This window comes from Neolamprologus multifasciatus, chromosome 22 (assembly GCF_963576455.1).
Source record: "Neolamprologus multifasciatus chromosome 22, fNeoMul1.2, whole genome shotgun sequence".
In the NCBI taxonomy this organism is placed as follows: Eukaryota; Metazoa; Chordata; class Actinopteri; order Cichliformes; family Cichlidae; genus Neolamprologus; species Neolamprologus multifasciatus.
This window is the reverse complement of record NC_140459.1, coordinates 12,120,404-12,133,240: the sequence shown is the minus strand read 5'-3', so window position 1 is coordinate 12,133,240 and position 12,837 is coordinate 12,120,404. Positions and strand designations below refer to the sequence as shown.

At 41.9% G+C, this 12,837-nt stretch overlaps 2 protein-coding genes across 2 annotated transcripts in view; both read right to left on the bottom strand.

Moving 5' to 3' along the window:
- Window positions 1-176: 176 nt before the first annotated feature.
- Window positions 177-10,481, bottom strand: prrt1 (proline-rich transmembrane protein 1). Its single transcript, XM_085147480.1, has 4 exons — window positions 10,362-10,481; window positions 6,889-7,226; window positions 3,897-4,088; window positions 177-1,288 (listed from the first exon to the last, which is right to left on the bottom strand). Exons 1-4 carry the CDS (start codon window positions 10,378-10,380, stop codon window positions 1,112-1,114), a joined length of 726 nt encoding a protein of 241 aa, XP_085003606.1. The 5' UTR covers window positions 10,381-10,481; the 3' UTR covers window positions 177-1,111.
- Window positions 10,375-12,837, bottom strand: part of skic2 (SKI2 subunit of superkiller complex) — a 19,628-nt gene continuing 17,165 nt past the window's right edge. Inside the window, exon 29 of the mRNA XM_085147458.1 lies at window positions 10,375-11,403. Coding sequence (XP_085003584.1) covers window positions 11,203-11,403 — 201 coding nt within the window. The 3' untranslated portion in view covers window positions 10,375-11,202. The remainder of the gene's footprint in view (window positions 11,404-12,837) is intronic.

The window sequence follows — 12,837 nt, the reverse complement described above, 5'->3', positions numbered from 1 at the left end:
GATGTGCAACACAAAAAAGGCTAACACACTTCTAAAATGCTATATTCGCAAACCTAATATTTAAAGACTTATCATCTAAGTTGTCTCCTTTTCTTGTTTTGACAGTAGCTTCTTTGACATCTTGAAAAATACTTCAGCACACATTTATTTCAGGGAAATGTTCCCAAGAGCAGCACTTTGCACTAAAAGCCCATTAGCTTAGATTTATATTCATGCACTGTAAAAACTATAAATGTAAGCAGCTGCATCATCTCGTCCTGTTACTACAAAGTGCAATATCATAGTGGTAAGAGATCAAATTCAGGCCAATTCAATCAGTCCGACAAATTCAATAAAACAGCGATATACTGCAAATTATAGCAGACAAAGTCGATGCAGGGGTAAATACTGGATAAATGAATAAATTTCAGATTATAAATAAATAACACATAGTTCATATAGTATCATTTTAAACAGATAAGTGTCGATATAATACATAAACAGAAATATATACTCTGATTGGTCAGTCCAGTCTGCATTTGGCATGTTATAAATGTACATCGACAATCCCCTCTGACACTTCTACACTGCAAATCAACACTGCTTCCACATGGCACGCATAAAGAAGAGAACACATGTATATCTGCACCAGCGAGACTTAAATATGCTAAATAAACCTTCTTTTTTTTTTTTTAAATGAGGCGTCTGAAATTTCATCAACCGTGGGGGTCGCCACTTGGTCAATTTTGCTGCTAAAATATGTAACACACACACAGCGGCCTATCCTCTCATCCAAACACATCAGTGAAGGACGTATAAATTAATCAGCATCACATGAATTGTTAATGCAAGGAGCTTTGTTTCCCTCCTGCAGCTCATATCTGGGTGTAAATATTAAGCGGCCGCTGTGATAACAGCAAAGCTGGGCCTCGTTTGACAGCTGCTTGCATTTGGACGACAGCTGTGGTTGGTTGTGAGTGTGTGATGGCGGCAGGTTAGGTCAGAGCTGTGTGTGTGTGTGGCTGTATGCAGAGGGCCAGCAGCAGTTTTTAATGCTTCTACATCCTCATAATGATTGAGAGTTAGCTAGCTAATACAGGCCATGATTTCCCAGCAGGACTTAATAGTGGAGTTACGGCTCCCAGTCGTCATCGTGGTGCTGCGATGCTATGATGACTACCACGGTGAGGATGGTGCACAGCACAATGGAGGCGATGCCAACCGCCAGGCTGATGAAGGAGAAGTTGCGCGCCTCGCGGGAGGCTATTTCCGCCGTCACCATGTCCCCTCTGGCTATCGCCGTACGCACCTAAGTGAGAAGGAGGGAGGAGAAATTCGAAAATGTATTACGCAATAAGCAGATACACGAGTGGGAGCAGGAGAGAGTCTGAAACAGCATGAATGGATCGATTTCACTGCAGCACAGGCTGAATGTGCAGTAACACCCTATAACATCATATAGAGCTCAGACCATGCCCTGTCAGATCAGCTCAGCGCGCAGCCAGCTGAGCAGGCCCAGAGGAAAAAATCCATTCTGTCCCGTTGCACTGACAATGGTGCAGTTACGTAATGATGTGGTCTGTTGAGTGCGTGTTGGTCAGCACAGTCTGCCATTAGATATACAACAGAGCAACATAAAAGTATGAAAGTCACCAGACGGAGCTCTAACTTTACACCACCTGCACGGAAAAACAGCATTTAAAAGAAAAATAAACTGCGCCTGCTGATGCAGATGATGTAGAAGTGACATCAGTGAATCCACGCAGTAACGTTTTCCATCTGCCTTTTTTTTTTTTTTTTGGTATGATTATGAATCACAAAATACTGGCTCCTGATTTGCAGTTGGTAAATTCATAGCCACGTTGTTTTCTGTATTTCAGATCCTATCTTGGCAGGAAGAAAGAGCCATAGCCTGTTTTGACACAAACAGTCAAGGGATGAATGATCTTTCCTGACAGTCACATGCAGCTGGAAGGCTTTTTTTTATTTATTCACAACCCATTAAAAAGATAAAGATTTTATATATGTGCTTTTCACATGCCTAATATGTACTTATTAAAATTATATTAAAATATACGTCAAAGCTTGAGATAATCTAGTTTTCTCATTTGTAGTGTCACAAAGTGTGAAGTATCTCATTCTTCTGCGACTAAGGGCTCCAGAGTTGCCCCAAAAACTACTGAAAGTACACAAGACATCCCCTACAGACTGTAGATAACAGATGGAAGTAGGCACCCACAGGACCACCGCAGTAGATGTACCACAGATTTTTCACACAATGATGTAGTTCTGCTGTAAATTTGGACATTTTGATGTGGAGGTCTGAGGAAAACTGTAGTTTCTATCACATTCAATAACCAACACATGTCAAAGCCACAGATACGCAGTTCTGCTGTTGCCTTTACTGAGGTGTTCGCTCATCAACAAATGTGTATTCTTTCAGAGCTTAAAATAGTTCCACAAAAAGTATTTGGCTCCTTCCTAAATACTTTGTTTTTTGCATATTTGTCCCACTTACATGTGTCAGACCATCAAACAACTTTGAAAATTAGACAAAGATACCCTGAGTAAATATAAAATTACATTTCTGATTTCATTTATTAAGGGAAAAGGTTAGCTAAACCTACCTGGCCCTGCGTGAGAAAATAACCGCACCCTATACCTAATAACTGGTTTTGGCAGCAGGAACTTTAATCAAGTGTGTGTGATGCTTGGTGGTAAGACTTTCAGATCACTGTGTAGGAATCTTGTCCCACTTTTCTTCACAAAATTGCTTTTATTCAGCCAGATCGAAGCGTTTTCCACCACAAACAGCCCGTTTAAGGTCATGCCGAAGCATGTCAATCGTTTTAAATCCAGACTTTGACTCAGCCATTCTAAAACCTTCATTTTGTTTATTTCTGAGCTATTCAGAGGTGAACTTTCTGGGTTGTTTTGGCTCATGCTGCATAACCGAAGTAAACTTGAGCTTCAGGGTGTAAACTGATGATTTTCAAGATTTTCTGGTAGACAGCAGTTCCATCAATTACAGCAAGCCCAGAGTCCAGAAGAGGCAACCCAGCCCCAGACCATCACCCTACCATGTTACTCTCCCATTTTTGTCCAGTCTCTTTCTTACTCTTGAACTCTGACCTTAACTGAGAAAAACGAGGCCTACAGCTCTTTAGATGTTGTTCTGGTTCTTTTGTGACCTCCTGGATGATTCGTCGATTCGCTTTTGGAGTCATTTAGGTAGGCTGGACACTCCTGTTACTCCATTTGTATACAGTGGCTCTCACCGTGGTTCACTGGAGTCCCAAAGCATTTGAAATGGCTTTGTAACCCATTCCAGACTGATAGATGTCAGTGACTTTGTTTCTCAGGTGTGTTTCTGGCATAATGTGTTACTTTTTGAGATCTTTTATCGTTCTTCAGGAAGGCTAGTTAAAATTTAACTCAACTTTCAAAAAATGTAGGGCATGTAAATAAATTTGGATAGCTTTTTATCCCTCAATCAATAAAATCATAATTTAAAAACGTCATTTTGTATTTGCTCTGCTTATCAAATATTACAATTTGTATGATAATATGAAACATTTAAATGCAAGAAAGATACCCGTTCTGTTTACTGAGAACCTCACTGCTCGGCTGTTTCTAGAAATTATTGAGAAATTACTGGAAGTAAAATATTCTCTTAAATATTGACTTGTTTTAACGTGCAAAGAAAGAGCTTTAAGTCACTGAAAGCTTTTGTCTTATTTTACAGGACGACAAGAAAAACTGCAGGATTTCTATCATTTATCATTTTAAATGGGAGCGTCTGCGTTTGCAAATAAAATGGCTTTAAAGTGAAAATTCATCGCAAAGTCATCTGTAAAGGTGATATTATATCAATATGAAAGCCACAGATGAAAAGGAGACTATGAAGCAGCATTAACCTGCACTGCTTTGATGATCGCAATGATGCCTGTTGGCCAGAAGCAGCAGACGGTGGTGAGCACGGCGATGGGCAGGTAGTCGTGCGGCGGTCGGCGGTCCATTAGGGTGATGCTCGGTGGCATTTGCATGGGGTGAATCTGGCCCGGTGGGATCCCCGGGTGAGTTCCTCCAGCCGGCATGTAGGGCTGACCCTGAACAGAGAAAGAGAGGAGGAGAAGATGGAGAGCGGTGCTTTTAAAACAGTCCAGCAGCTTGCAAAGCTCTTTCCACACCAAAACACAGAGGAACACGCTAATGTGAGTGAAGAAGGGCACAGCAGCCGGGCAGCAGGAAGCAGAGCCTGCTAAGTTCGCTGGTGTCAGAGGGGGCATTCGGATTTTTGATTGTCTCATTTTTAATTTAAATGAATTTCTCACAGTTAGACGAGACGTTGGAGGCGACCTAATCGTGGCGCGGAGGCACTGAACATTAGCTCTCTATGCCAAGTGGACAATTTTAGCTTTATTTTAAACCACCTGCGGAGCTGAGACGTGACTGCCTCCTGCACCGTACAGTCATATCTGTAATTACCATTAGCTGTGAGACGAGATATCAGAGTGCAGTGCTGCTTTCAGCCTGTCGGGATTAAAAATTATGTTCAGTACTTGGGTTTTTTTCAATTAGCTGCAAGAAACGCATCACAATTCGCTCTGCTTGAGCTGTGCATGTTTATCAGCTCAGCAGCCCAGACAGAAATACATTTTAAAAAAAAAAAAGGAAAAGGATTTTGTGCTGCAGTGCAGATTTTGCTCTCGATATTATTCTCCTCGCATTCAAACCCACACTGCTTTTAAGAAATTACCGACGGGAAGCTGGACAGCTGCACTTTCAGATGTCTGATGATTCACAGTCTCTTTCCGAGGCCTCGTTTTACGACTTTGATGTTAGTTCAGGGTAAAATATAAATTGTTTGATCTATTAACGTGGACGAACATGTGGCTGTAGTTCAAAAATCCACTGTGTTCTCCAGCAACAATGAATGGGCAAAGAGTACAGATTGGTCCTTATAATAAATGATGTTGAAGCGTAATAGTTCAACCAAGGACTTATGTCGTCTGCTCAAATGGTCTCATTTCTGTCATTATTCTTATTAATATATTAGAATACTCCGAAGCTCCCAGGACAGTGAGATGAGACCTGGAGAGGTAAAACTCTGCTGCAGAATTAGAAAATCAGGAAAAGATTTAATATTTATCATCCTCTGACCCCTCAAATATCCCCATCTGTCAGAGATGCTAAATTTATGAAACCACGGCACTTGTTTTATTTTTAAAAAAATGAGCCTCAGAAAAACAGTAGAAACTGAACAATACAGAGAGAAGCAGTACTGGCCTTTAACTTCAGTTTAAACTTATTTAATGCTGCACATGTTTTAGTTCCTCCCTGCAGTCATCAACTATATTGTTAGTTTACAGCTGTACTGCACTTCCTTTATTTAACATACAAATTCCTCTTCGATCTGCAGAGCACTCTGATGTCCCATGTGGGGACCTTTTTAATTTCATGCACGCAAATTATTGTCTTGATAATTTGGAATAATGCTCCTCTAATGATTTCACAGTATTTTGCAACCCAGATCCGAGCTTGAGTGTCATAAGATGCTCTTACGCATCAGCATCGTCTGTTGTGAAGGACATCTCCTGTGCAGCCAGTTATTCCTGCTGATAATCATGTGTCTGTGCAAAAGCAGCAAAGCCCAAAGAAAAAATATGGATCTCTTTATGCAAAATTAGCTTCTCTTAAAATCTAATTGTCTTGTTTATGAAGGATTTGTGCACAATTTTTTTTTTAAAAAAGCTTTACAATGACGCACCAAAAGATTTGCTTTCTTTTTTGTTGTTGTTGTTTTGTATATGAGTTGATTTAAAATCTGCCAACTCAATTAATTTTAGTGGCTTGAACTGCTGCTCTGTGACTCATTTTTCAAACTTACGGCTCCTCTAATGTACGAATATTGTATTGGCATTTATATTCCACCTCAGTGACGCACTCAGTTATGTATTAGAGTGTAAAAAAAAAAGCAGTATAATTTATGTAATGTGGGTTAACTGATTACATTGATATTAATTAACTGACACGTCAGCTTTCATGTATTATAATTTATGTGTGGCTTCCAGACGATCTTTCACTTTAAGCACACTTTACCACGAAGTACCGATTTCACCCGTCAGGCTCAAAGCTCAGAGAAATATCTCGATCGTTATGAGAATCAAACAAACACAGTCAGCCTGTTTTTGCTGGAAAGCTGCACACAAAAATGAAACCACATGTCCTCTAGCCTGAAAAATGTCCTACGCTTTTATATAAGTACAAGGACAATCAATGCAAATTACTTCAGCCTATTAATGCAACAACATGCAGAATTAGCCTGCATGTTTACGTCCCTGTCTGACCCCGCAAAATTAATGAAATGAAAGCAGCACCAAAGAGCTTATTCGAAACACTGCTGTGTGCATCATTAATCATTAAAAATGATCATTCATCATCATTAAAAATATTTAAAATCATACGAGAGGCTCTTTGTGGGCTGGTGGGACACGAGCCTGATAAATAAAGACATGCTCGCTGGAACAAATCAGAAGGTTTGTAATTTTCCTTTTTCTGACTGAGCTTTCCAGACATTTATTGCTGATTACGTGGGGAAAAAAAGAGACATCGTTTGATTAATAAATGTCCAGCTAATTGACGCAACAGCAGGTGCCACAAACGAAGCAGAAAATGAGCAAATTACTTCACAAAATGTGCATTTTCTCTGAAGATAGAGACAAGCCCCTGAGATAACAGAAGAACGTTTGATTCCCTGCATAATAAGCATCAAATGACATTTAGTGGATCTTACTGAGGAGTGAATTATGGACAATTTTAAATGAGCCGGAAAGAAGTGTGGAGGTTTAATTCTGCTGCAGCCTGCTGTCAGAGCTGTGAAATCTTTCAAGGCTGTGTCTCACTCACCGATGCCATGGGGTAGACGGGAACGTAAGCTGTGCACGGCTGCAGCTGAAGCGGGTAGCCCGGGTGGAGGTATCCCACAGGAGGGTGCGCCATGGTGCCTCCCGGAGCCTGGGTCTGGACAGTGTAGCCCTGCGGGGCTCCCGGAGGCCCCATCGGGGCACACTGGAACTGAGTTTCTTGGAGGTATCCCTCTGAACCCGGAGGAGGAGGCGGAGGAGGGTAGTTGGGCTGGGTGCCCGGCGCGGGAGGCATGTTGGGGTGCTGGGGCATGTTGGGGTCCTGTGGGCCGGGCAGGTACGGAGGAGGCTGCATGGTCTGACGGCCAGAGTCATCGAGCCCTGAGAGTGGAAGAGGGAGGAAAGATGAGGAAAGGTAGGTGAGCAGTCAGAAATAGACAAGGCAGAGGAAGAACAATAAAAGAAACAGATATAAGAGCAAGAGCGTGTTATCTAACTCGAGCACAGCTACACGTGTGTTTGCATGTTGGCTCTAATATGTCTTATTTCACTGCCGAGGAGGAGAAAAAAACAATTACATGGAGCACAGCTCTTCAGCAAGACTTAAAAAAGCAGCTACAAAGCCTGACATTTCCAACCTGCGCAGGCTAATGATGACAGTGATTGGCATTTTCACTGAGGCAAAGGAAAAGAAGAAAGGTCTTTTTCTCTGCTTATCCTTCACAAAGAAGTTTATTAGCAGCAGAAATTTGTCATTTCAGGTGTCGAGAAACACGCCCCGAAGCATCTGTCTGCTTCTGGACGTCTGAACACTTTAATGCTCACACCTCTGCTCCCTTTGTGTTTGCTTAACACTGAAAACAACTGAGAGGGTGTTGCGTTGTCGAAGGCTGAGATAATCCAAGTTGACAGGGACATGAGGAGGAAGAAAAGGAGAAAAAAAAAAAGAATGGAGATGGATGGAGGAATAGAAGAGGGAGGATTTGATGAGACATGAAGAAGGAGAGCAGGAGGCAGTGTCAGCGAGCGGGAGAGAAGCTGGGTGATGAGGGATGACGACTTGTGCGCTCGGGGGACCGGTTTTACGTAAGAGGCCCCAACCCTGTCACAAGCAGGAAGTGGACCAGACAGAGACAGAGGGGAAAGGAGCGAGTGCGAGGAGGAAGACACCTTTGAAAGGTTATCATGTGATGAGCAGAAAATATATCAGAGTGTGTGTGTGTGTGCAGCATCTTTGGCAATTATAACTTGAATTCCATATAAAATAACATGAGACGTCACATTATTTTCTTCTTTATGATAAAGATCTTAATAGCGCAACGACCTGCATCCAGATGAGAGAAATAAAACTGTGGGCACACTGAAGCCGAGTAGTTCATTTAATCGCTCGTCATTACTCTGCAAAATGCAATCACGCACGGTGTTTTGTCATCACTTCAACAACAGATTTAAGCTAAAATACACATTTTCTTCTGTTATTTCACTGAATAAATAATGATAATGTTTCTTTTGAATGAAATCTCTTCCATTTTCTGCCTTAATGTTTGAATTCTGTGCAGGAATAGATCAGTCTTAAGCAAGTTGTCTGCTACTGATCCAATTCTAGCCATATAGATCAATAGTTTTTTAATCAAATATATATTGATTTTTCCCCCTTTCCATTAAACTGTAATGCTTAAACATTAAAGGGACAGTTCACCTCAAAATCAAATGTAGATCTAATTTATCCATCTGAGTTGTTTTGACACGTGCTGCCCAGTTTTTTTTAAGGGATCGGGTGCAGAAATGCTCCTCTTCTCTTGGATATAATGGAAGTAAAGTACTGCCTTGTGGTGCTCAACATGCTAAAAAATAGCCTAGATTGGGAAAAACCCAGCAGCAGCACCTCTTCACAGAAATAATGACCAGGTTACTCAAAAAGAAAATCTTGATGTGAGCATTTTTATGCGGAAACTCCCAAACGACTCCAGCCAGCTGCATGAAAGTGTCAGCCTGTCCAGGCGAGGCTCGTGACAGAGTGACGGCATTTAAACATTCATGGCTTCCTCTCTCAGATCAGCTGTAACGTCTCACAGCTCAGCAGCCATCTTGAAACATCCCTGGACTCTTGTTTGGCCAGTAAAGTTTAAATTTGCCTTAATCTCAGTGATCACTGGGACATAAAACAGTTGAATCTGTAGCATCCATCTATCTTCCATTTGGTTGCATTTTATTCCAAGTAAAGTGAGCATTTCTGAGCTGGTTTGGTGCCGACATCATAAAAAGTCACACTAAAAACAGCTGAGATCAATAAACAGCAGGTTAAGGCCTGAGGTAGGATATGTCTGATTTGGGGTAAAGTGTCCCTTTAAGGTCGCAGTCAATCTGCAGCGCCCACAGCTGCAGATTTTACTGACCAGAAGCCGTCAGACACACCTAATCAGAAATATTGATTTTCTCTGTTGAGTTACAACCTGAGACATTTTGAGCTGTGGGAAAAGCTCAGGTGTGACTGGCCACGTTAATGTTTGATGATTCACCCAGAAGCACGCACAGAGCTGTGGCAGTGGACACCTGAATGTGATGCTGCCCTCGAGTTAGAACTAAAGCCGAGTCTGTCTGTCATCAGCAAAATGCCTGTAATACTCTCTTCTTGATGCATTTGCTACTTAGAAGCTTGGAACAGTTAAGTAATACCTGTACACCCATTTAGCTGAACACATTAACATCCCTGCTGTTTTTTAATGGTTTTGCATTCCCATGAGTGTCTTCTGAGCATCAGCAGATGTCCATCCATTGTTTAATTATAGCCTCTCAGATCTTATTAAAGCACAAGACAGCGGTCACGTTTACAGCCGGCTCCACATTTTGCTCTTCACACCTCCTAAGGCAAGATCAGGTGTCATCATCTACTTTGTTTTACTGTTTATTTGAATATTTTTAAGAGGAAAGATGCAGTTCACCAGCAACATCAGTAACTGGTGCTTCAAATTCGAAAATATTAAAAAGTGGAAGGATTAAAGTGTGTGTGTGTGTCTGTGGAAGAGAGGCTCCGGTTCACGAGCAATAAATGGTTGTTAAAGGCGTGCACGCGCAAAGGACACCCACATCCTGTCTATAGACGTAGGCCCGTGCGTAATGATGTGAGACATATATAACAGAGGGGAGGAAAAATAGGGAACAGGGAGTCCAGGAAAGATGTGAAAGCTCACTTCAGTGAAGAAAATCTGAACATGAAAATAAACTAGATGAAAAAGAAATAAATTCAGCAGCTACACACAGAAAGTCTGATGATATTAGTTTAAAGTCTCCACGGCCCTGCGGTTATTTTTTCCAACCCCCACCAAAGCTGCACCCACACAGCGGTGCATCATCTTGTAGACACAGCAGAAGCAAAAGCGGATGGAGAGGTTGACAAGGGGGCAGCTGGGAAAAGCGCAGATGACAGCAAACTAGAAAAAACCAAAACACACACACATATATATAGGCCGATGCTCTGGATCTGCCTTCGTGCTTCAGACAATTAAAACGCCTCACCGTGCTTTTCTGACGACATGCTTTCAGATCTTCTGTCCGCCTCCTTTGATCGGATCTATTTTTTTTCCCCTTTACTCCAGTTGGTGGTGAAAATCCTCCTTCAAGTGCAAGATTATGCAGACTTTTAATCCAAACGTGTGCAGCCCATCCTCAGGATGTTTTCATCTTTATTTCTTTAGCGGCGGTAACAACTTGAGGTGTTTTTTCTTCTTCCTTTGTTGCTTTAAACCCGGCTCTGTCACCGCGCACAGCTCCGTTCAGCTCCCCCTCCTCTCCTCTCTGTGCGCGCAGGGCAGTCTAATAATGTTTCTCCGCTAACGCGTCGCTGTACATTGAATTAATGAGACACAAAGCTATCGCTGTCTTAAAGCGACAGCTCGGACTCGGGCAGCGCGCACAGGCAGCAGGCTGGAACATCCCATTACAGCTCAACAAACGAGGCAGTCTCTGAATTGGATGGATCTCTCTCACCGCCCTCCCTCACACATCTTGTCCTCACATGATGCCAGATTTGTAGTTAAGAAACCCAGAAGAATAGACCCATGCAAACAAACAAACAAAGGCAGGCTTTGAATAGAGATTTTTTTTATTACTGTACAATAAATTACAACGCAACCCCCAACCCCCACCTCACAGTCTGCACTTTGGTCCGTTTGATTAAAACAAGTCCCTCCATCCTGCTACGAATTTATATGTAAACAACATGTTTTGTAGGCACATTCAGCTCCAAACATGTGAAGACACTCTTGCCTCAATTATCTCCTCCCTGTACATCTCCCTCACCCCTCCAGCTCAAAGAAAGCACTTGGCTTCAGGCACACCTCCCCCCTCCTGCCACCTTTCAGTGGGTGTACAGGGAGGCAGTGAAGACAATGTCCCTGCGGATGGCCAAGGAGGCCTTCTCCATCTTGCTCCCCAGGACGGAGTCTCCCACGATGCGGGCGGCCTGCCTCACCTCCTTCAGCACCTCGTCCAGGCGTTGGATGCAGCGGACCACCGTGCCCTCCTGGACGTCCGTGAGCAGGGCGATCTCTGCGAAGGGCTGGGACCGGACGGAAGAGGTGGTGAGTGATGAAGAGGAAACTTTAACAGCACGAATCACATCTTAAGTTTATCCATTCATAAAGTAAAGAAAGGAGACAGTTTCTATGGTAACATTCTGGTACTCCAAGATACTCTGTCTGGGGTGACATAAAGTGATAAACTCATTATATTTTGTAATATTAAATTGCATGTGATGAATAAAAACGTGATTCGATTTGCAGGCAGCTTTAAAAAATGAGCTTTTTTAAGAACCACAAATCCTGATACCTGAAGCCAAAACTGAGAAGTTAGTGTTTAAATTCTCATGATTGTTCACAACATGCAGTTTGAGTAATCACACTACTTGTCTTCTAATCTTTGTCCTTGTTTGCAACTGAATGATCGGGCTTGTTTTTGAGCTTTACTTTGCCTTTGGCAAGTACAAAGTCCTGCAAAAATAAACCAGTGATGCTGTTTAACCGCTCTGCAGATCAGAAAAAAAAGTTTAAAACAATTTTCATATAAGAAAAAAATCATCTTGGGTTTTTCTGAGTAAAGAAGTAAAGCTCAGAGGACCAAAGTGGAGTCAACATTTCAAAGAAATAGAGTAGTATCTACATTATAGCAACAACTGATGGAGAGGAAATGCTACATGTAACCAGAAATGGGGGTGGGGGGGTTGTGTAAGAATATTTCTGAGGTTGCGTATGTTGAGAAGACAACAGTTAATTCCGTAAGATTTGATAACACTTATTGTCAACACCCAGAATTAAAAGCAAGTCTGAATCTGCAAACAGCCATGTTGGAGTAAATGTAAATGTCTTTTGGCTCTAACCTGGGACTGTAGAGTTCAGGGAGTGTATTAATTTGGTAACTGCCAAATTACTGGTAATGTATTTGTTTAAAATCTTGTTAGCAGTCTGTAAGAAATCCATCACAAAGAAATGAAAAAAAAACCTGGATCCACCAACACAAGATGAATGGCAGTTATGAAACTGAGAAACATGATAAAACTTCAGGAGGAACGGTTTTGAGAAAAATGGAAGAAAGAGGCCAAATCCAGGTGTCAATGACAGGTTGAAGACTGGAATGTTGATGTAATAGGAACAAATGATAGTATTTTTTTTTATTCCTTTTTGCTTTAAAGGGTTAAAAATAAATAAATAATCTTATAAATATCACCAGTCCCAGTAACAGCAGGGATTAAAGTGTAATCTCTGTCATCTGGCATTGAGTGTTGTCTTAATCTGGATTCTTCCCTCCTTGTTTGGGGCTAAATATACTCATCAGGTAGGCAAAGCTGGTGGATTAATATTAATATGCGTTACACTTTCTCGTCTCAGCAGAGGAACAGCACATCTGTGACCCGATGACTTGTTAGGTGGATTTAAGAGAATCACGCTCACCTCTGTTTCGAGAGCCCCAGCAGACTGAAAACTGCTTTTACTTCCTC